The 20,958-nt window shown below is 45.4% G+C and overlaps 1 protein-coding gene across 3 annotated transcripts in view; it reads left to right on the top strand.

The window, feature by feature from the left end:
• Positions 1–397: 397 nt before the first annotated feature.
• The window catches only part of ACO1 (aconitase 1), a 44,866-nt gene continuing 24,305 nt past the window's right edge, over positions 398–20,958 (top strand). The window contains exons 1-3 of one of the 3 annotated variants that reach the window (XM_074569379.1): positions 398–486; positions 17,681–17,801; positions 19,516–19,684. In XM_074569379.1, the coding sequence (XP_074425480.1) occupies positions 17,705–17,801; positions 19,516–19,684 (266 nt within the window). In that variant the 5' untranslated portion in view covers positions 398–486; positions 17,681–17,704. Of the gene's footprint in view, positions 610–8,045; positions 8,065–17,680; positions 17,802–19,515; positions 19,685–20,958 lie in introns of those variants that run through there. The other 2 variants (XM_074569380.1, XM_074569381.1) reach the window with 2 other exon arrangements.

Raw genomic sequence — 20,958 nt, 5'->3', positions numbered from 1 at the left:
GACTCTGGGAACCCCTTGGAAGCCTGAGCACAGAGCACCCACGGCCCGTGCAAAGCAGCCCACGGCCCGCGCCCCGCTGCCATTTTACAGTGCCCGTCCCTGCCACGGCCCAGCCCCCAGCACAGCCCTCAGCCGATCCGGCCTCGGCCGCGGTGGTCGCCAGCCCGGCCACCCCCTGCCCTCGGGGGCCACCTCTCCACACACAGTAGCGCTCCCTCGGCTCGTCCCCCCAGTGGGGAAAGCTCCACAAGGGGCGAGCCCGGGCCAGGGCTGCGGGCAGAAAGGAGAAGCCCAGCCCGCTCCTCGCCCCCGCTGGCCGCCAGCCCTGTCCTGCCCTCCCTTCCCGCCCCCGCGGCACGGGCCGCCGCACCGCCGCTGACGGCCTTGAGGGCGGTGGGGCGGAGCCAGCTGCCCCCGCCCCTTCCCTCCCTGCGCCCGGCGGCTTCTGACGGCCAGCGGCGGCGGTCCGTTCCTCCTCGCTCCCCGGTGAGTACGGGCCCCGGTCGCCCCGCTTCCCCCCTTCCCGGTGGCGGCGGCTCGGGCGCCTTGAAGCTGCATCCCCCCATACCCTGCTGCGGTGGCGCTGGGCCCTGCCTGCCGCGGGGGAAGGTGAGGGGCTCCCCGAGGCGGGGAGCGGAGGCGGGTGCGGGCCCGGGCCCGGGCGGAGGGCGGGGATCGGCGGTAAGGCAGGCCAGGCCGGCCCGCCGGCGGGGCCTGGCTGCCGGGGTGGGGGACTGGAAGGGCCGTCGGGGCGGCGCAGGGCCGCGGGGGGAAGGCGGCTGTCGGAGAGCGGCTTCGTGGCACCATCTGCCAGCAGCAGTAGCCGGCGGGGCTGCAAGGGCACAGGGAGCGGAGCGGAACGGCCGGGCCCTGGACGGCTCAACCCGGGTGGCTGCGGGGGCCGGCACTGGACCCCTTACAGCGGGTACAGAGTTCGGCTTCTGCTGCGCTGGGAACGAAGAGCCTCAGCTAGAGGTCTCTTCTCCCAGGTAACAGGCAATGGGACAAGAGGAAACGGCCTCCAGTTGCGCCAGGGGAGGTTTAGACTGGGTATTAGGAAAAATTTTTACACTGAAAGGGTTATCCAGCATTGGAACAGGCTGTCCAGGCAAGTGGTTGAGTCACCATCCCTGGAGGTATTTAAAAGGCGGGTAGACGTAGTGTTTAGAGATACGGTTTAGTGATGGCTTCTGTCAGAGTTAGGTCGATGGTTGGACTAGATGATCTGAAAGGTCCCTTCCAACCTAGGCGATTCTGTGGTTCTAAGAGCGGGAATGGAGGAGAAGTTGTGCTGCCCTATCCTTGTCTAAGCTTTTCCTTCGGTTTTCCTACTGGAAAACAGCTCCAGCCTTGCCTATGGGTATTTCAGTAGTATCTAGGTAGTAGAGGATAGTGCACAGGGCACATATCAAGCATACAGCAGCCCTGCTGTGTTGCAAAAAACCCAATAAAACTGCAACTTGAGTAGGTAAGACAGAAAAGGGGTGGAAGAAAAGCATTAGGCGGTGAAACCTGTGTTAAGGTGAAGTGACAGATTTTAATTATTCTTTTTCGGCTTTGGATGACAAAATTCTCTGTTTTGTATTCACGGCGCAGATGGCAGGTGCACGTGCTCCATCAAAATAACAGTCGTGGAGGCTGAAGCAAAGATACTTGCCTGGTAGTCACCTGGTTGCGGACTGCGGCTGCCAGGAGATGTCGGGTTTCAGAATCTGGATTAGGTGTATGTTCGGATTAGTTTCTTTGTGTCTGTTCAGCGTATTGCCCTGTTTTATAACACCACCACAGTTCTCTCTTATTTTTTAACTGGAAGTTGTACTTTGATACTTAGTTTCCACCTCTAAAGCTAGCATAGGTGTGGGAGCTGGAGAGGAGAAAGACGGAGAGGTCTGGAATTCAGTATTCTTTAGTATCAGCAGGAAACTTGGTGTAAAACAGAGGATTCTCTCTCCAAACAACTAGAATTGAATTAATATCTCTGAGCACTCAGTGCTGTTGCTATTGTTCAGACTGGCTCATTATCAATCCGCAATACCGAAGTAAAGGAAGACCACCCTAGAGAAATATTAACACTGGAATGTTTATTTAGTATTGCTTTGCTTAAAAGCAATTGTGCTCCATCAGAATGTCCTAATAAACTTCTGGGGATTGTTACTTCTTCAAAGAAAGTAAGAGGAATTTAATGTGCATAGAGTAGGAAGTGCAGCTGACTTTTGTGCCCTCCAGGATCTGTGGTGCGTGTGAGGAGTTATTCAGAAAATTGTAAATACTCATCCTGGACTTTGTAATATCTCCTCCTGGAGAGATTTTCACTGTATGAAGGAGTCTGATCACTTGGCAGTGCCTTGCAGAGTATATCATGCAGACTACTGCTGAACCGAAGACTGTAGTGCTTTCAAACTGCATTTTTTGTCGTATCACATTTGTAATTTGGCACCTTTCTTTTTTCTGGTTTCCTTTAGCGAGAAGATAATGCACTCCCACTTTGATATTACTCAATGAAGTTTTTATAGTAATGGTGGAAGAGCTGAAACAATAATAGCAGAAAACCACAGAAGAAATAGTATTAATATTTAAATAGTAAAAGTAGCAGCAAATCTCTTTTGCTAGTGTTTTCCAATGTAGACTCTCACTGTAGGATTTCACCACATAATAGCTGGAAATCTTCCCCCTCCCTGGAGTAACGATCCATTTAAGATCACTGGAAGGGTAGGAGTTGAAGAGTGGTCCCTTTCCTTGTTTTGAAGCAGAGAGAAGGTCGCGAGGAGTCTTCATTTCCAGTCTGTTCTGTTTGCTCACACATCCCCCCGCCCCAGCCTTTTTGTGGCAAACTGTTCTGAAAAAGCCAGTTGAATTAAAGTGTTTTGTGGAAACCTAATTTGCCTCCCCACGGAGCTTGGCTAGTAAACTCTGGTAACAGCTAGTTGTAATTGATGAAATCTTATCAGATACACACTTGTTCTGCTTAGAGACTGAAGCCAGGGACATTTGAAAGCTGTATTCATCTACACAAATAGTTGAATAGCTGCTGAGATTGCAGGCAGCAATTTTTGTTGTGAGAAAATTATCTTTCATTGTTTCCAGAGCACAAATTCAGGATTTGTCTTGAAATGGCATGAGAAGTTAGGACTCTTTCCCCACAATGCCAGATTCATTTCACAACCATAGTAATCCTCTCATCAGCTCTTCATCCTGAAAAGACTCCTTCCACCTACGTATCTTTGGTAGCTTTGAAACAGTTCAGATGGTAAGTTGCACAAAAGGAGTTTTAGGGGTGCACAGACAGCAGTTTACAGAGCTGGTACGATGGTAATGGTGTGAGTAGAGAGGACTGGTTCACAATACTCCCATTTTGTTTCCCCTTCCCATGCCCCTCTGCAGTCTTCCTTCCCCCCTTCACTTGAGCTTTTTGAAACCAACAGACCAATACTGAGATGTCTTTTAATCGTGCCTACTGAAATTGAAAGCAAATTTCAGACCAAACCTTTGTACACACTTACGGCACTCTCTGTATTCCAGGCTTCTTGCAGCGCTTCCGTGTTAACTTATCAGTTGGAACGTGTTTGTGTGTGTTACGCTGGATTTTTTTTTTAAATTTTTTTTTTTTTTACTACAGTGAAAGCTGGTTCTTTGTTAAAACTGGTCCATGCTGCATATTTTTAATGAACAGTCTAAGACTGTTAACATAGGGGAAATGAGCAGCAAGTTTGTACAGAGGTAGGAAGTAGGTTAAAGTTCAGAGTTGCTCTTTCAGGGGAACAAAAAATATCCAAGGCTTCATTTTTCAGTGTTCTGTAGCCTCCAAATAAGCTTCCCTGTATTCTCAGACATAAAACTGCTCATTTTCCTGCAGCAAAAAGAAAATTAGTCTCTACTTTTTAACTAGGACACTCAGCGGTGAGTCTGCTGACACAGCATTCCCTTAACACTTATGCCTGCTTAATTAGGATCTGGATTTTGTTAACTGTAAGATTAGATTGCATTCCAGAGGCTGGCTGAGGGTACTAGAGATGCGTGCTTGCCCTTGCTCACCAAAAGCTGGTGAGATGTATACAAGAGAAATGTTTTGACTGTCCCTTAGGCAGTAAGTGAGGGAGGAGGCAGCATTTGGCTTTCCAGAGGGATGATGACTTCTGGGAGTTTAATATCCACATCCTGGAACTAGGCTCACATCTAAACTTCCAGCTGACTTGGAGGTGGAGGTACTTCAAGACCTAAAGGTTTGATTTCACAAGCTTGATCTCTGAACTAAATCTTCAATTCCTATATGTGCAATACAGTGCTGCTAACAGAAGTGAAATGGTGAGAATGCTTATGACAGCCTGTGAAATACATAAATTATAGGAATAATCGTAACCTGTCCAGTGCACTGGAAGTGTAGCACATTATAGCTCTGAATAAACAAGTATTTTAGCATTGTGGTCAAAGTTTTAGACATCAGGAGAAAGCAATAAAGTATGACATCCAGAGTCCCATTTGTGTTCCAGTACAGAGTCCCTCTTGAGCGTTAAAGTTGAAAGGGGCTTCTTGAAACTTTGCTTAGAGAGTGTTTAAAAAAAAAAAATCCTTTATATATTAATGCAGTTTCTTCCAGTGTGCAATAATGATGTGGTTTATAGCAGCATAGTAGTTGTTCAGTCATAAAATTGTTGGTGGACTTCTCTTTAAGGATCTGTACGTAACGGTGGACTTCTCTGTAACAGAGAAACACAAAGATTCTTTCTCAAATCTCTGTTAGTGCTGAAATCTCGTCACTGACTGCTTACAGCAGTGCAACACTGTGTATTTCTTATGCAGTGGCCTTATTTGTCACAGGTAGAGTAAGTGGTAAATAGTAAGAGCTTCTCTTAAAGCGAGAGACCTGTGTTTATTGCAGTAGTAGTTGTACTTGTCTGTTCTATGTGCATCCAAAAGTAATTATAGCTAGATACATTATACAACAAGACTCTGCTTGTTCTAGTAGTGGTGTTGAACTCTATCCAAACGCTGGGGGCATTTGTGTTGGTTTTTTTTTCATTTTTTTGCCAGGGTAACAAAAACATTTTTCTTAGGCAACTTGGATATTTAAACTGATTTTTTTTTTCTACCACACAAATATCTGTATTAGTTTCTTTCCTAAACTAGCTTAAATTAGGGATGGATTCACTTACAAAAATTTTACTGCAGCAGACACCTGAGTAATACCAGGGGGTGTTCTCTTTCCATATCAAAGATGCAGACTCCTGGCAACATACTTAACATGGATATTTTCTTTCCTTGCTTTTAAACAGAGCATTCTACAATTCCAATAGGACAGAAATTCCTACATGCTGGACCTGCTGAGAGATCTTTGTTCATAGCTAAGCGATCTGTAATTTAGGCAAACTGAAAGTAGTCATCAACATTTTTAATTAAGGCTCATTGCAGAATAGAATGTGAAACAATGAGAAGAGCTATCTAAGTTGCAGAGACTTGTTTTCTGTTGGGGAGCTGGGCAATAGCTCTCAGTTTAAATGCTCTTCAGCTATATATAATTCTTAGTAATATCAGAAAATGCATGCTTAATATTGTCTTGATGGATTTAGAGCTCAGTAGCCTGCTGCTGTGTTGCAGCTCTCCTTAGATTATTTTCTTTAGTTACTTGCTTTTGCTAGTTAGAAGTGCTTGTCACGTACTTGGTAGCTAAGTACAGATACACACACACACAATGTCAATCAGTTGAGTGAACAAAACTAAGCAAAATTACTTGGGAGAGCAGGAGAAGGAATGATAATCACAATAGCGGGTGGTAAGATCAGATTCAGCATGGGTGGCAAATGCTGTATTTGGCAGGTAAGGCTGTGAGTGTTCCCTATGTCCTCTGCCTTATCACCAGGCAAGGGCTTTTATCATAGCAGTCCTACCAGTTCTCCCCTCCTTTTCCCCATTTTCAGTTGCAAATTTCTTCACAGATTTCCTGCAAGTACTGGCAAGTCTGAGCCTTCCCCCTTTTCTTGATGGCTGATAAAATACCGTCTTTGCTTTGGCTGAGAGAAAAAACCCTTTTCTAGCATTTCTAGCATCTGGTAGAGTGTTCAAATGAAACTGCTCCTTAGCTGAGAGTGTGCTTCCAGGTGCTGGCTGAGAATTTACCCACTCTCCAGGAAAAAGAGCTCTTACTACGTGAAATCTGTTTCAGTCAAGCTATTTGGTGTTTAGTTTTATGAATAGATGCTGAAAAAACTCTTCCTGTTAATAGTGTAGGCACCCGTCCATAATTTGAAGACAACAACTAAGAAACCAAAGACGGAATAGAAAAGGTGGTGGTGGAGGCATGTTCCCTTTCCCTGATTGACGTTAATATGTCTGTACTAAAATGCTGAATGACTGTGCCTGTTCTGTTCCTACTTTATGGCCTGATGCTTAGACAGAAGTTGTCTCATCCAGAGGCTTTTTTTTTTTTTTTTACTTTTTTTTCTTTCTGCAGGTCAAACAAAATAAATCTGTGTCCTTGGTTTGTCCTCGGGCACTTCTGTAATAAATTTGATTATTACTAATCAGCAGTCTTTTGTCAACACATATTTCATGTACTACAGACAGAGCATGATTTACTATTGGCATGTATTTTAGCAGAAAAGTACTCCATGTGCTAATATTTTAAGTTATTCTGGATGGTGAGAGATGAGGGGGCTGTCCTGAGATCCCTGAAAAAACGCAAACCAATATTGTTGCTGGTATTCATCTGGTACAACAAATGAAGTTAAGAGCAGTTATGTTTTTAAAAAAATAATTTTTTTTATTGGTATGAAAGAGATTGTTGCTTTTAGCCTGATTAGCTGTATTAATTTTTACCTTCAGGCTCTACTGCAGCTCTGAAGAGGGTAGAATAATATATTAAAGTAATGTCTAGAACAGCTCTGATGTCTTCATATTCTCTCTTGGGTATAGTGGGAGGCTAAACAGCACACCTTCCCATTCTATATGGTCTGCATGAGATAATTTCCACAAGTGCAAAACTACAGAATGTATCAGGATGCTTTCTCAATGCTGTTCATTGAAGTAAAATTTCAGCTTGTTGAAATTGTTCAAAGTCACACTGCTGCTTTTAAAGGGTTCTGAAGTAGAGTCCAGGACCCACAGTCAATCAAGAATGTGCTTTATATAATACCTCAATTACTGAACTGAGTCCTTTTCCAGGAGAAGATGTTGAGATGTGACTAGTACTGTGTTTATGTTGGATACTCAGAAAAGTTACTTCAACTTAAGATTTTAAATCAACACATGCAACATATGTTTAAATCTCCTGTTAATCTTCTTTAACAAAAAATAAAAAAAAGTTAAGTTGCATACTTTGATCCTTTTTGTGGATCTGTATGAGACTAATATGCTCCAAGTATATTTGATTTAGTTCATTAACTTTTAAGCGAAGACAAGCAAAGAGGAGGGTACAGACACCCTTTTCCTTCTGTCCCCTTGGGCTTGTGCATACTTCCTATGTGATGACCATCAAATGGTGTGGTCTTCAGGCTGCCGTAGGGGTCCACACACAGAGTACAGCCAGTAGGCATTTTTGCACTGATCTTTTGTTGCTGGTAAACATCTGAGCTCTCATGGCAAAAGCTGAGTTCACTGACTCACTCAGTACAGATGAAGTGAGGAACGTTGTTGTACTCAGATTTTGCTAGTGCAAATGCTTTGTTAGAGTATCCCAGTGTAAAACTTGTGTTGCCACAGAAATTTGAACCCTCCTGTGTCATATCTAGGGATAGCGACAGTATGGAACAGCTGTTGCTGCCAAGGGTTCATTCTCTACTCTGAAGGTCAAATGTTGCGTGCACAAAAAACAGATTCCTTTTTTTTTTTTTTCTTTATTTGGAAAGATATGACCTTGTCCAAATAAGTTCGCCCCTCTTGGTATGCATGATTAGAATCCCTCTGCACTTTTGCTTCTCTGGGGAAGAGAGAAGTCGAGCTGGGGGAGAGAAAAGCCAGCAGTCAGACTTTGTGTGGTGAGCTGGTGCGCGGTCTGCGGTGGCTTCGAGGCATGCTCCAGTAAGAGATGGAGCTGGGTGGCACAGCGCTAAGCACCTGTGTTGATGTGACAAGGTGAGTGGAAACCAGTATTGATAGCTAGGCAGTGTAGATTTAAAGATGATCAGCATTAGTGTGAGCCAAATTATCAGTGTTCACAGAACTGTATTAGTAGGCACAGGAAGGGCTAAAATAAAGCTATTGTTTGTCTGGTACAATTTATACAAGTCATGCAACCCTTTGAGAAGGTTCCAGTAATGAGATTCTGCTGGTTTGTTGTTTTTTGGGTTTTGTTTGTTTTTGTTTTTTTTAGTCTCCCCAGTTGAACAATTTTCATAGATTTCAGTCAGCTGAAACCCCTGGAGTCCTAGGGCCATGTCCAGAATTGCACAAACACCAAGAACGTGTGTGTGGATCATTGTGGAGAGGGAATAGCTTGGGCTAGAGTTGCTGCTGTTTTCCAAGGCCAGGATGAGCCCAGCTTGTGTGCATGGCTGTTGGCTGTTATCATTAGAAACCTCTTAGTCTGTACTTCTGTCTTCCTGAGGGCCACTCGGTGGAATCCCATTTCAGATGTGACATCCACGCAAACAGTTCTGAGGTTGTTATGCAGAAGACCGAGTGCTTTCTTTGGTAGGTGTGATCAGTGCTTACTGTGGTGGCATGGCACTGGCTGACAGATCTACGCTCCCCTGCCTGCTAGCTGACAGATTTATTTACATTTCAGTGCCTGCAAGACTTCAATAAATATTCTGTGCTGCAATAACAAGTTAATCTGTATCTATTGCAGTGATTACTTAAAAAAAAATCGGTGTACTCGGCCTGCAGAGTATTGCTTACTCACATCTTTGTGGTGGATCACTAGCTTGAGCTCTGTGCTCTGGCTGCTTGGCTTATAATTTACTCTCTGGAAACAGTTGCTGTGACTGAGGCTTCTCCAGCTCTGTGAAATTGCTACAGCAGTGATGCAAGTTGGTGTTTTTCCTAGGTAATTGACCTCTTTGGGGGGATTTCTAAATGGTTACAAGGTTGTCTCATGGTTACAAGAGTTGGTCTCATCAGTGGGACCAGGCATGTGAAAAGAACAGTGTTGAGGCTTTGGTCATCCCACAGTTTGGCATATTTGTGTAACTCAGTGATGAAAGCGAGTTTGTACTGAAGTATCTCATACTGTGAGCTAAAAAAGCTGGGTTCAGGGGAGAGGGTGATGGCTGGCAAAGAAATGGTAATAAGTAGATAATGTGTCATAGCATCCTGAATTGCTGCTGTGGTTTGCCAAGACGCTGACTTGGATGGAAAATGTCACAGCTGCAATTTATACTTTGATGAGAATATGTGAACTGAGTACAGCAGACTCATTATGGTCATATCAAAGTAATGATCTCCTGCTTTATCTGTCAGGGAATATCCCAGCGTTTTCTGTCTTCAGCTATCCTTACACTTTCCCATGAGAAGTGGATGTGCATAAAATAAAGTTCTCAGCTTGGAAGGCAGAAAATAAAGCTCATCAGGAGCATAGCTGTCAAGGAGAGGAAGGAAGCAGTTTATTTTGATTGTGCTCAATTGTAGAAGCACAGAGTTTTCTTAAGGAGAGGAATAGCTGAGTAGTTAATGCTGTTAAAGAAGATGATACCTAAAACATGATGTGCTTGCATGCGGGATGGCTGTCTGCAAAGCTGGGAAGAGGAATCTCAGAAAATAACTCGTAGATGGGAATGTGAGAGGTGATATGTTTGAGAGGTGTGTGTTTGCAGTCTGTTCATTTGCTTACCTTTCTGCCTTCCCTGGGCATTCAACTTTTTTACTAGAAACTTCCATTGTTTTCTTTGACAGAATTCTGGAATTGTTCCTTTCTTTTACAGTATGTTGCTGCTTTATACCTTGGACCTTCCTTTGTCACCATTTCTGCTATCTCTCTGTCTCAATCTAACTTCTAACTTCGTTATTGTCTTCAAAATACATGAAATGCGATTTGTGCTGGAATACTTTAAAATACCCCCATGAATGTGTTACACATAGTAGTATTCCCTGTGTTGTGGTTTAGCCTCAGACGGCAACAAAGAACCACGTGCCGCTCGCTCGGGCCTTCCTAATACAGGAAGAATCGTAAGAAAAGGCAAGACTCTTGGGTTGGGACAAAGGCAGTTTAACAGAACAGCAAAGGGAACAGGCAAACAACAACAATAACACGGACAGAGGCATATACAAACACGATTACGGGACCGCCGGTCCCCGACGGGACCCGGGATGCCCCGCCCGCTCCGAGCGGCGACTTCCTGCCCCCTCCCCCGGCAGCTCAGGGTGGGCGTGGCTCACATGGCATGGAATACCAGGGAAAATTAACCCTATCCCCGCCGGAACCAGGACATTATCCACCCCTTATTCCATACCATCTATGCCATGCCCAGATCTTACAGGTTCCAATGAATTGCCACCACTCTCCCCTGTCATATATATATATACATATATATTCATGCAAATATAATGCCCTTAGTTTATGGGCCATCCCTCCAAAAGTGTCCGTTGAGCTCTTGTAATCCATGGCTTTGGGCTCCATCTGTTAGAACAGTCTCTCAGGGCAGGTGAGATGCTGTGTGGTGCTGGTCTGTTGCATGCTGTATTTTTTGGAGCTTGTGACTGGTGCACCCGGTGTGGCTCATGCTCACAGTCCGTGGGCTGAAGATGTAGATCTTGAGGAAGTTGCTGGGCGCCAGCTGCTGAGGTCAGTTCTTATCCCATCATCCCTGTGCCTTACTCGTAGTACAACTGATAGCAATTATAGCAATGAGGACATACAGTGACAGTGTTACTTAGTAATTAACAACACACAATTTGATTCATTGGCTATTCTCACCTAAAATCAGATCCCCATGAGGTACACATCGGACTTCCCCATCCTGCCGCATCACCCACCAAGTGCACCCAGGTCCTTGGGCAAAAGCAATCCCACGGATGGGTTTGCCTTTGCCTGAGGCAGGACTAACCCAGACTGTCTTCCCTAGCATGTTCTTCATGTGCACTACGGGGACTTTATCCCCTTCTACAGTACGTGGAAGTTTTGATTGGGCAGGGCCAGCCTGATTGTTAGATCCCCTGGTGTTAACTAGCCAGGTAGCTTTTGCTAAATGTGTATCCCAGTGTTTTAAAGTCCCACCACCCATTGCTTTCAGTGTAGTTTTTAACAATCCATTGTATCGTTCTATCTTCCCAGAGGCTGGTGCGTGATAGGGGATGTGATACACCCACTCGATACCATGCTCTTTGGCCCAGGTGTCTATGAGGCTGTTTCGGAAATGAGTCCCGTTGTCTGACTCAATTCTCTCTGGGGTACCATGTCGCCACAGGACTTGCTTTTCAAGGCCCAGGATAGTGTTCCGGGCAGTGGCATGGGGCACAGGGTATGTTTCCAGCCATCCTGTGGTTGCTTCCACCATTGTGAGCACATAGCGCTTGCCTTGACGGGTTTGTGGCAGTGTGATATAATCAATCTGCCAGGCCTCCCCAGATTTATATTTCAGCCATCGCCCTCCATACCACAGAGGCTTCAAACGCTTGGCTTGCTTGATTGCAGCACATGTCTCACATTCATGGATGACCTGTGCAATAGTGTCCATGGTCAAGTCCACCCCTCAGTCACCAGCCCATCTGTATGTTGCATCTCTCCCTTGATGGCCTGAGGAGTCATGGGCCCACCGAGCTATGAATAGTTCACCTTTATGTTGCCAGTCCAGATCCACCTGAGCCACTTCAATCCTAGCGGCCCGATCCACCTGCTGGTTGTTCTGATGTTCCTCCGTGGCCCGATTCTTCGGTACGTGGGCATCTACATGGTGTACTTTCACAACCAGATTCTTTATCCGGGCAGCAATATCTTTCCACAGTTCAGCAGCCCAGATGGGTTTGCCTCTGCGCTGCCAGTTGCCCTGCTTCCACTGCTGTAACTACCCCCACAGAGCATTTGCCACCATCCATGAGTCAGTGTAGAGATAAAGTACTGGCCATTTTTCTCGCTCAGCAATGTCCAAAGCCAGCTGAATGGCTTTCACCTCTGCAAACTGGCTCGATTCACCTTGTCCTTCACTGGCTTCTGCAGCTTGTCGTGTAGGACTCCACACAGCAGCCTTCCACTTTCGATGCTTTCCCACAATCCGGCAGGACCCATCAGTGAACAGGGCATATTTCTTCTCATTTTCTGGCAGTTTATTATATGGTGGGGCCTCTTCTGCACGCGTCACCTCCTCCTCTGGTGACATTCCGAAATCCTTGCCTTCTGGCCAGTCCATGATCACTTCCAGAATTCCTGGGCGACTGGGGTTTCCCATTCCAGTTCGCTGTGTGATCAGTGCAATCCACTTACTCCATGTAGCATCGGTTGCATGATGTGTGGTGGGGACCCTTTCTTTGAACATCCAACCGAGCACCGGCAGTCGAGGTGCTAAGAGGAGCTGTGCTTCTGTACCAACTACTTCCGACGCAGCTCGAACCCCTTCATATGCTGCCAATATCTCTTTTTCTGTTGGAGTGTAGCGGGCTTCGGATCCTCTGTATCCATGACTCCAAAACTCTAGGGGTCGACCTCGGGTCTCCCCTGGTGCTTTCTGCCAGAGGCTCCAGGTAGGGCCGTTCTCCCCGGCTGCGGTGTAGAGCACATTTTTAACATCTTGTCCTGCCCGGACTGGCCCCAGGGCCACTGCATGGATTATTTCCTGTTTGATTTGTTCAAAAGCTTGTCGTTGCTCAGGACCCCATTTAAAATCATTCTTCTTCCGGGTTACTTGATACAGAGGGCTTACAATTTGACTGTAATCTGGGATATGCATTCTCCAAAAACCCACAATGCCTAAGAAAGCTTGTGTTTCCTTTTTACTAGTTGGTGGAGACATAGCTGCTATTTTGTTGATCACATCCATTGGGATCTGACGGCGTCCATCTTGCCATTTTATTCCTAAAAACTGGATCTCCTGCGCAGGTCCCTTGACCTTACTTCGTTTTATGGCAAAACCAGCTTTCAGAAGGATTTGGACTATTTTACTCCCTTTCTCAAAAACTTCTTCTGCTGTGTTTCCCCATACAATGATGTCATCAATGTACTGCAGATGTTCTGGAGCTTCACCCTGTTCCAGTGCAGTCTGGATCAGTCCATGGCAAATGGTGGGGCTGTGTTTCCACCCCTGGGGCAGTCGATTCCAGGTGTATTGGACGCCCCTCCAAGTGAAAGCAAACTGTGGCCTGCACTCCGCTGCCAAAGGGATTGAGAAGAATGCATTCGCTATATCAATCGTGGCATACCACTTGGCTGCCTTGGACTCCAGTTCGTACTGGAGTTCTAGCATGTCCGGCACGGCAGCACTCAGCGGTGGCGTGACTTCATTCAGGCCACGGTAGTCTACAGTTAGCCTCCACTCTCCATTAGATTTTCACACCGGCCATATGGGACTGTTAAAGGGTGAGCGAGTCTTGCTGATCACTCCTTGAACCTCTAGTTGACGAATCAGCTCATGGATGGGAATCAGAGAGTCTCAGTTAGTGCGATATTGCCACCGATGCACCGTTGTGGTAGCAATCGGCACCTGTTGTTCTTCGACCCTCAACAACCCCACAACAGCAGAGTCCTCCGAGAGACCAGGCAAGGTAGACAACTGTTTAACTTCCTCCGTCTCCAAGGCAGCTATGCCAAAAGCCCAAGGGTACCCTTTTGGGTCCTTAAAATACCCTCTCCTGAGGTAATCAATGCCAAGGATGCATGGAGCCTCTGGGCCAGTCACAATGGGATGCTTTTGCCACTCATTCCCAGTTAGGCTCACTTCCGCCTCCAGTACAGTCAACTCTTGGGATCCCCCTGTGACCCCAGAAATACAAATGGGTTCTGCCCCTCTATAGCTTGATGGTATTAAAGTACACTGTGCACCCGTGTCCACTAGAGCCTTATACTCCTGTGGGTCTGATGTGCCAGGCCATCGAATCCACACCGTCCAATAAACCCGGTTGTCCCTTTCCTCCACCTGGCCGGAGGCAGGGCCCCTCTAATACTGGTCATAGTATCCATTACTCACTTCTTGCATAAATGACTTGGAAGTTCCTTCAAGAGGATCAGAAGCAAGATCAGGCCTTCTGCTCTGTCTGGGGAACTGCCCACTGGAAACTGGGGCGGCACTTTTCCTGGAGGGATCCCCTTTTGTGGTTGTCCTTCCTTGCAACTCCTGTACCCGTGTCCGCAGGGTCGAAGTAGGTTGTCCATCCCACTTCCTCATGTCCTCTCCGTGGTCACGCAGGTAGAACCACAGGGTGCCTCGTGGTGTGTACCCTCTGTACTCTCTCTCGAGTGGGGAAATGCCTGCTTCTAATAGCTGAGACGCTGGCCCGTGCAGGTGGGGAGTAGGACATATTCTCTTCAAGTTGCTGGACCTTCCGTGACAGTTTCTCCACAGCTGAGACAAGGGGGGAAGAGAGACTTTCTTCATATCTCCGGAGCTGGCCAGCCACCTCATCCACCGTTGGTCCCTCTTCACCTTTCCATTCCATTACTGCCAGTGAGTTGGCATATGACGATGGTGCGCTCCGTACAAACTTCCGCCACATGGGCCTTGTGCATTGCACCTCATCAGGGTCTGTGGGTAAGTCTGCATTGTCAAAGTCATAATAAATCATCTCCCGCACAGCTAATTCTCTCAGGTACTGGATACCTCTTTCCATGGTAGTCCACTTGCTTGGTTGACATACAACATCCTCACTGAAGGGGTACCTCTCCCTCACGCCTAACAGGAGTCGTTTCCAGAGGCTGAGGGCTTGGGTCTTCTTCCCAATTGCCTTGTCAATGCCGCCTTCCCTAGACAGGGATCCCAGCTGCCTGGCCTCCCTACCCTCTAATTCCAGGCTACTGGCCCCGTTATCCCAGCACCGGAGCAGCCAGGTGACAATGTGCTCACCTGAAAGTCGGCTAAAATCTTTTCACATATTCCGCAGCTCACTCAAGGATAGGGATCGAGTAATTACCTCTGGTTCTGCCTCTTCCTCCTGCTCTCGTGATGACCCTGGTTCATCATCATCTCTTACTAAGCGAACTGATTTCTTCGTGTACTACTTCTTCTGTATGGGGGCAACTGATACTGGCACGGGTTGGTTCCCTGGTTCAGCGGCAGTGGCTGCCACAGGGGTTGGAGTAACTGCAGTGGCTGCCGCAGGGGTTGCAGTAGCCGCAGTGTCCATCGCAGGGGTTGCAGCAGCCGCAGTGGCTGCTGGTCTGGTCTCCATCTCTTCCCCCTGAGGGTGCTGCATAATTCTGAGCAGTGCCTGGTAGATACTGGCCAGGGCCCAGCACAGCGCGGTGAGTTGTGCCTCTCTAGAATAGCCACAGCATTTTCCCTTCAAATATTCTACCACTTTATCAGGGTCCTGTAATTGTTCAGGGGTGAAGTCCCAGACCATTGGAGGTGAGAAGTTCTCTAGGTACCTGCCCATGTTCTCCCACATGCCATGCCACCCCTGACTATCCAGCCTCGGAGCAGATCTCCGGGTGGCAGTCTTAAATAGCTGTTTAACCTTAAACAGGACGTGGAACACATTCAGCAGACATAACAATAGGACCAGGCTGGTTTGAGTATCCCAAGGATATTCAAAATTCTCAAAAGCTGCCATACCTGACCCGAAGGAGAAAAGGGAGGCAAAAGAGCTGGGGAAAGTGCCCCCCCCCATTTCCCCCACAGACTGGGTGTAATTATTAATAAATTCTGAGAGGCGATGCCCAAGGTACGGACAGGACAGCAACACCACATAAAAGCCCCAAAGTAACTGTCTAACAAGTGATGTTATCATCTCATAAGCTGATATTGCACAGGACAACAAAATGATAATCCTCATCCCTCTCCCAGAAGTAACAAAAATCATCAGAAGGAGTACATAAGCCATATAGGAATTCACATAACACAGCCATGAGAACAAACCAAGCAACATGGTGACCAGCGACTATTTGCCTAATACAATAAACGCATACAACACATTCGTTTTTTCAAGCTCTAGTTGGATTCTGTCGTTATCTCAACCCTTCGAGCCCCACGTTGGGTGCCAAAAAGGACTGTCTGGTTTAGCCTCAGACGGCAACAAAGAGCCACGTGCCGCTCGCTCGGGCCTTCCTAATACAGGAAGAATCGTAAGAAAAGGCAAGACTCTTGGGTTGAGACAAAGGCAGTTTAACAGGACAGCAAAGGGAACAGGCAAACAACAACAATAACACGGACAGAGGCATATACAAACACGATTACGGGACCGCCGCTCCCCGACCGGACCCGGGACGCCCCCGCCCGCTCCGAGCGGCGACTTCCTGCCCCCTCCCCCGGCAGATCAGGGCAGGCATGGCTCACATGGCATGGAATACCAGGGAAAATTAACCCTATCCCCGCCGGAACCAGGACACCCTGACGTGTGAGATAAATTAATTCACTCTTTCGCCTTGCATTAACTGTTTTTAAAGAATATTGGGCTTTGTGCATCCCCTTGCACCAAACAGTCTGTGAGGCCTGTCAAAGGATGTATATCTCATACCTTGTTGGTTTTGGGGTTTTTTTGTTTGAAAAACTAGGGTGAGGGAATATGATGTTACTTAAATGAAGACAGGAACAGTGCTGTGGGAAAACAACAATGAATCTGGAAATCAGACCTGTGATTATCTCTCTTCTAAAAAAAAAAATTTTTGATCGTGACTGGGAATGTTGCCAGGCACTGGAAGAGAATTGTCCTTCCTGTTAAATCTTTAGCTTGCTCCTTGGCATGTATTGGCCTAAGTCAGTGCTCACAGAAGAGCCCTGGGCAGAGTTCAGGTCTTAAAAGTGTCTTAGGAACTGTTACGTTAGGCAGTTTGCATGCAGTTAACCTTTTCTTGGACTGAGAGATGTTTCTAGAGTGAATTTAGACCCCTCTATGCTAGTTGGCTTTGATATTAGGAATATCTCAGGGTACTTTAACTTGTATAAGTGAACCCTGAAAGTCTTACATCCCAGTAGAATGCTCTATCCATGAAACCATGAGGACAGCCACAAAAAAGCAAAGATCTCAAACTAAAATGATCTTTACAGTAGAGTCTACTTTGATTTATTATTTTTTTTGGTGGTGATCCTAACAAATCTTGCTGAAATCAGGAGGGTTCCTTGTGTCTCTGGTAGTCAGGGTTTGTAATCTTAGTCTGTAACACTTTCTGGCTCAAATAAAACTATTGTGTTTTCCGTTTTAGCTAAATTGTTCTCAATTTTGAATGCAAATGTCTCTCTGTTTAGCTTTAGACCAATGCCACTTAAGATGCAAATGTCTCTCTGTTTATCTTTAGACCAATGCCACTTAAGAAATGGGACCACATTGTCATGGTGGTTCGTGGATCACGAGGGCACAAAGGGCTGTCTAGAAGCAGCATAAAGAAGAGAATAGTGCAGACCTTGAAGGTCCTTTGTAATCCCTGTGGTGTATCCGTATTTTTCACAATGCTTTTATCATCCTGCAGACCTTTTATTTCTGAGAACGTGTTAGAAGTAGATTTGTAGGGAAAAGGGCATGGCTAACACAGACTGTGGAGGACGGAGGACCTTTTTGCCTGGTACAGGCCTTGTATGTGGGACAAGATACATTGCGGGACTGTGGGACATGTACTTTGTATGCGGGACAGATGTTGTGAAAATGGCTTTGATTTTTTTCATTTGTGTTTCAGGGACATTAAGAGTCTTGCATAACCATGAGCAACCCTTTTGTACGGATTGTGGAGCCGCTGGACCCTAAGCAACCTCTGAAGAAGTTCTTTAATCTGAGCAAATTGGAAGATGTGAGATATGGTATGTTGACAACATAAGGAAAGCATTTTGTTACTGTTGATGAATAGAACCTGAAGAGGTATTGCAACATTGGATAATACTTGGTCTCTGGACAAAACTATGAATTCAAAAGATGGTTCTTGGAAACAAAATTTTACCAAGACTTAATTCTGGAAATTTAGAACTATGGAAATACTGGCAAGATCACAGTATTATTTTCTCAACATGCTGTGCACACAGCAGTCTTGTTTTTCTTGAGTGGTTGAGGAGGACTAGGCAAAACTAAGGGCACAAGTTATCTTATATACTGCTATGCTATTGTGAAAGGCTGGAAAGGACCTAACACTGATATGACTGAATCATCCAGAAAGAGTAGTGGCTAAGAAATACTTTCTGAGGAGGCTTTTTCTTTAGTTCCTGCGGCACTTCCTGCATGTACTTAGGCATCTTTCATGTGGCACTGGTAAAAATCCTACAGTCCGTGCCACTGGCTTACAAAGTGAGTATCTATAGCTTATAGCTCTCTGTGTTGGGTGCTTTTTTCTCTTTCAGAAAGGAAACAGGTGATGAAAGAGTATGCAGGAAGCATAGGAGGAACATTTTCTCTGAACATCAGCAATACATGTCCATTTCAGGCTCAGATAGTGAACAGTTGAAGTCGGACATGTGTGAAAAGCAGAGATGAGTGTTAAGAAATAGACAAACACATGTATGGTATTACCAGTTGATCCATTCCAGAATTACAAGAGTGATAAACTTCAGATTCTTTAAAGAAAAAAGGATGCAATTCTCACTATCCAGCAGAAAAATGGTATAACTTAGCAACAGAAGAACGGGGCAGGGGGAGGAAGGAGAAGATTAAAAAAAACCAAAACAAAACCACCACCAGCACCAAAAAAAACCAAAAAACAACCAAAAGAATCCCAAATTATTCTGAATGACTGTGTCCTAAATAATAGTTGGGGGTTTTTTTGATAGCAGTAATGAGGTCTCGCTGTGATTAAGTCAACTTTTGTGTCTTGGGGGCCCTGTATAGAAAGTTGGGACAAAATTCTTGAGATTTTTGACTGTAAATATTCTGAGAGGAAATCAAACAGCTATTATTACAGTGGACATGAGGAGGAAGGACAGAGGAACCTTTTTTTTTTCTTCACGCCCATTGCTTGTAGTAAAGCTAACAGTACTGCTCTAATAATATTTTATGTTCTCTTCTATAAATATTTCTATCTTGAAGTAAAAGAAGATCAGCAGATGCACAGTCTTACTGCCATTCAGTTTCATTCTCCATCTTTGGAGAAGAAGAGACTGCCTAGACCACTAAAGCTATGCTTTCCAACATGTCAGGTAGAAAGTTATGGTTTTCTAATGCATTTATATGACCATGTTCAGCGGCAAGAATGAGAGGAAACAAGGTGAGCACAGCATCTTTTCAGAGTAACATTGCTGTGCAGGATGGAAGAGCTGTAGAAGAGTCCTTTTAGCAAAGATGTCTACTGTTTCACAGGGACTGAGGTAATAAATCTGCTCAAAGAAATGGGTGGAACAGGTCAGTTAGCACTGACCTGCTGACAAAGCTGGATGCTAGAAAAGGGTGTCTGATTATTTGGGATAAAGCCTTGAGAGAACATGGGGACAGCACTCAAGGACCCGTCTACCCCAGGTGTGGAAATCTGCACTTGCTAACATATGCCCTAAGGTAAAAACTGAATTCGTTTATTGCCTCTTGCCCATGCAGCATGCCTGCCGTTTTCTATTCGAGTCCTCTTGGAAGCAGCAATCCGTAACTGTGATGACTTTCTAGTGAAGAAGGAAGATGTTGAGAATATTCTCAACTGGAAAGTGGTGCAACACAAGAATGTTGAAGTTCCATTTAAGCCTGCAAGAGTTATTCTGCAAGACTTCACGTGAGTCTGATGCTCTCCAAAGCTAGGAAGAGGGGGTCTTGAAAGTGCGGCAACGCTCAACTTGGTGTGGAGGGGTGAGCTGAGGGAAAGAATAGCAGTGAAAAGTTTGGAGAGACCTTTTTCATCTTTCCTGGTTGTCATGCTACAGACAACACTTGGAGAGGCAAACACTCATGATAAAAGCATTAAATGAAGTGCTTCTGGGATGGAGAAATAAATATCTTTATGAAATTCTTCAAAACAGAGGGGAAGAAAATGGGATGGAGAAATTGCATCCAAATGAGTGAATTCAGAGTTTAGAGGTTGTGTTGCTGTCGGGAGGGGTGTGTTGGTGTGTTTCTGTGTGTATGTGTTTTCCCCGTCAGCCAACGTCCTCTTACTTTGAATTTTCTACCCTTTTCAATTCTCATTTGTAGCCCACATCATTATTTTCTCTTCTGAGTCAGTATTATTCCGCATATATTTTTAAAGACTTCTCTGCTACTGAAGAAATGAATGTCCATTTTTCTCCAGAAATGCGAATTGACATTCCTACCAAATGGACTCTGAAAACTCTGTAATAGTCCTTGATACATGTGGAAGGTCAATTTTCATATGGAACAGTAGCTTCTAACTGTTTAATATAGCATTTGACTTGCAAGTCCACTGTGCTTTGTACCTTTGTCCTGTGCCTTTGCAAGAGAGTTTAGTTCATCTGTGACAAGACCCATGCTGCTAAGCTGTCAGTTCACTTTATTTCTCAGAACAGTAAAGTATCTTAGCTGTCATACCTTCTGTTTTACATTTTCCCAAAGGTTGGCCAGGTGCTACAGACTAAGTACAGCTCAACTCCTAAAGATACTAGGAAAAATTGGCAAAACCTCAATTGAAAAAAAAAGCTAATTCCCAAGCTATTTTTTACCCACTGGGTGTTGTTAACATTTGGAAATGCTGAAGCACAGAGGAAGCCAAACCTTCAAGGCAAACGTTGTTCTCATTGTTCCTGCACTTCTTTCTTGTCCCCTGCTCTCCTGCTGAGTTTCAAAATTTTGCCTGTAAGTCTGCAGAGCAGCTGCATTCATGAAAAACGATCTCTTGAACAGACTCCTGAGTAGGATCTTTTGGAAAAGGCAGCTTTCCAGAAGCTATACAACACTCCCTTCCTCCCGCCCCTGCTCCCTCCTAAATCCATCTAGGTAGTAAAATAGCATTTGCTATTTTTGTTGGAATATTCATATCCTGGGATGACAAACTGCTTCAAACTGCTGAATGACACCAGTTAGTCCTGTCAAGGC

Source organism: Larus michahellis, chromosome Z (assembly GCF_964199755.1).
Source record: "Larus michahellis chromosome Z, bLarMic1.1, whole genome shotgun sequence".
NCBI lineage: Eukaryota > Metazoa > Chordata > Aves > Charadriiformes > Laridae > Larus > Larus michahellis.
This window is presented reverse-complemented; position numbering and strand designations above follow the sequence as displayed.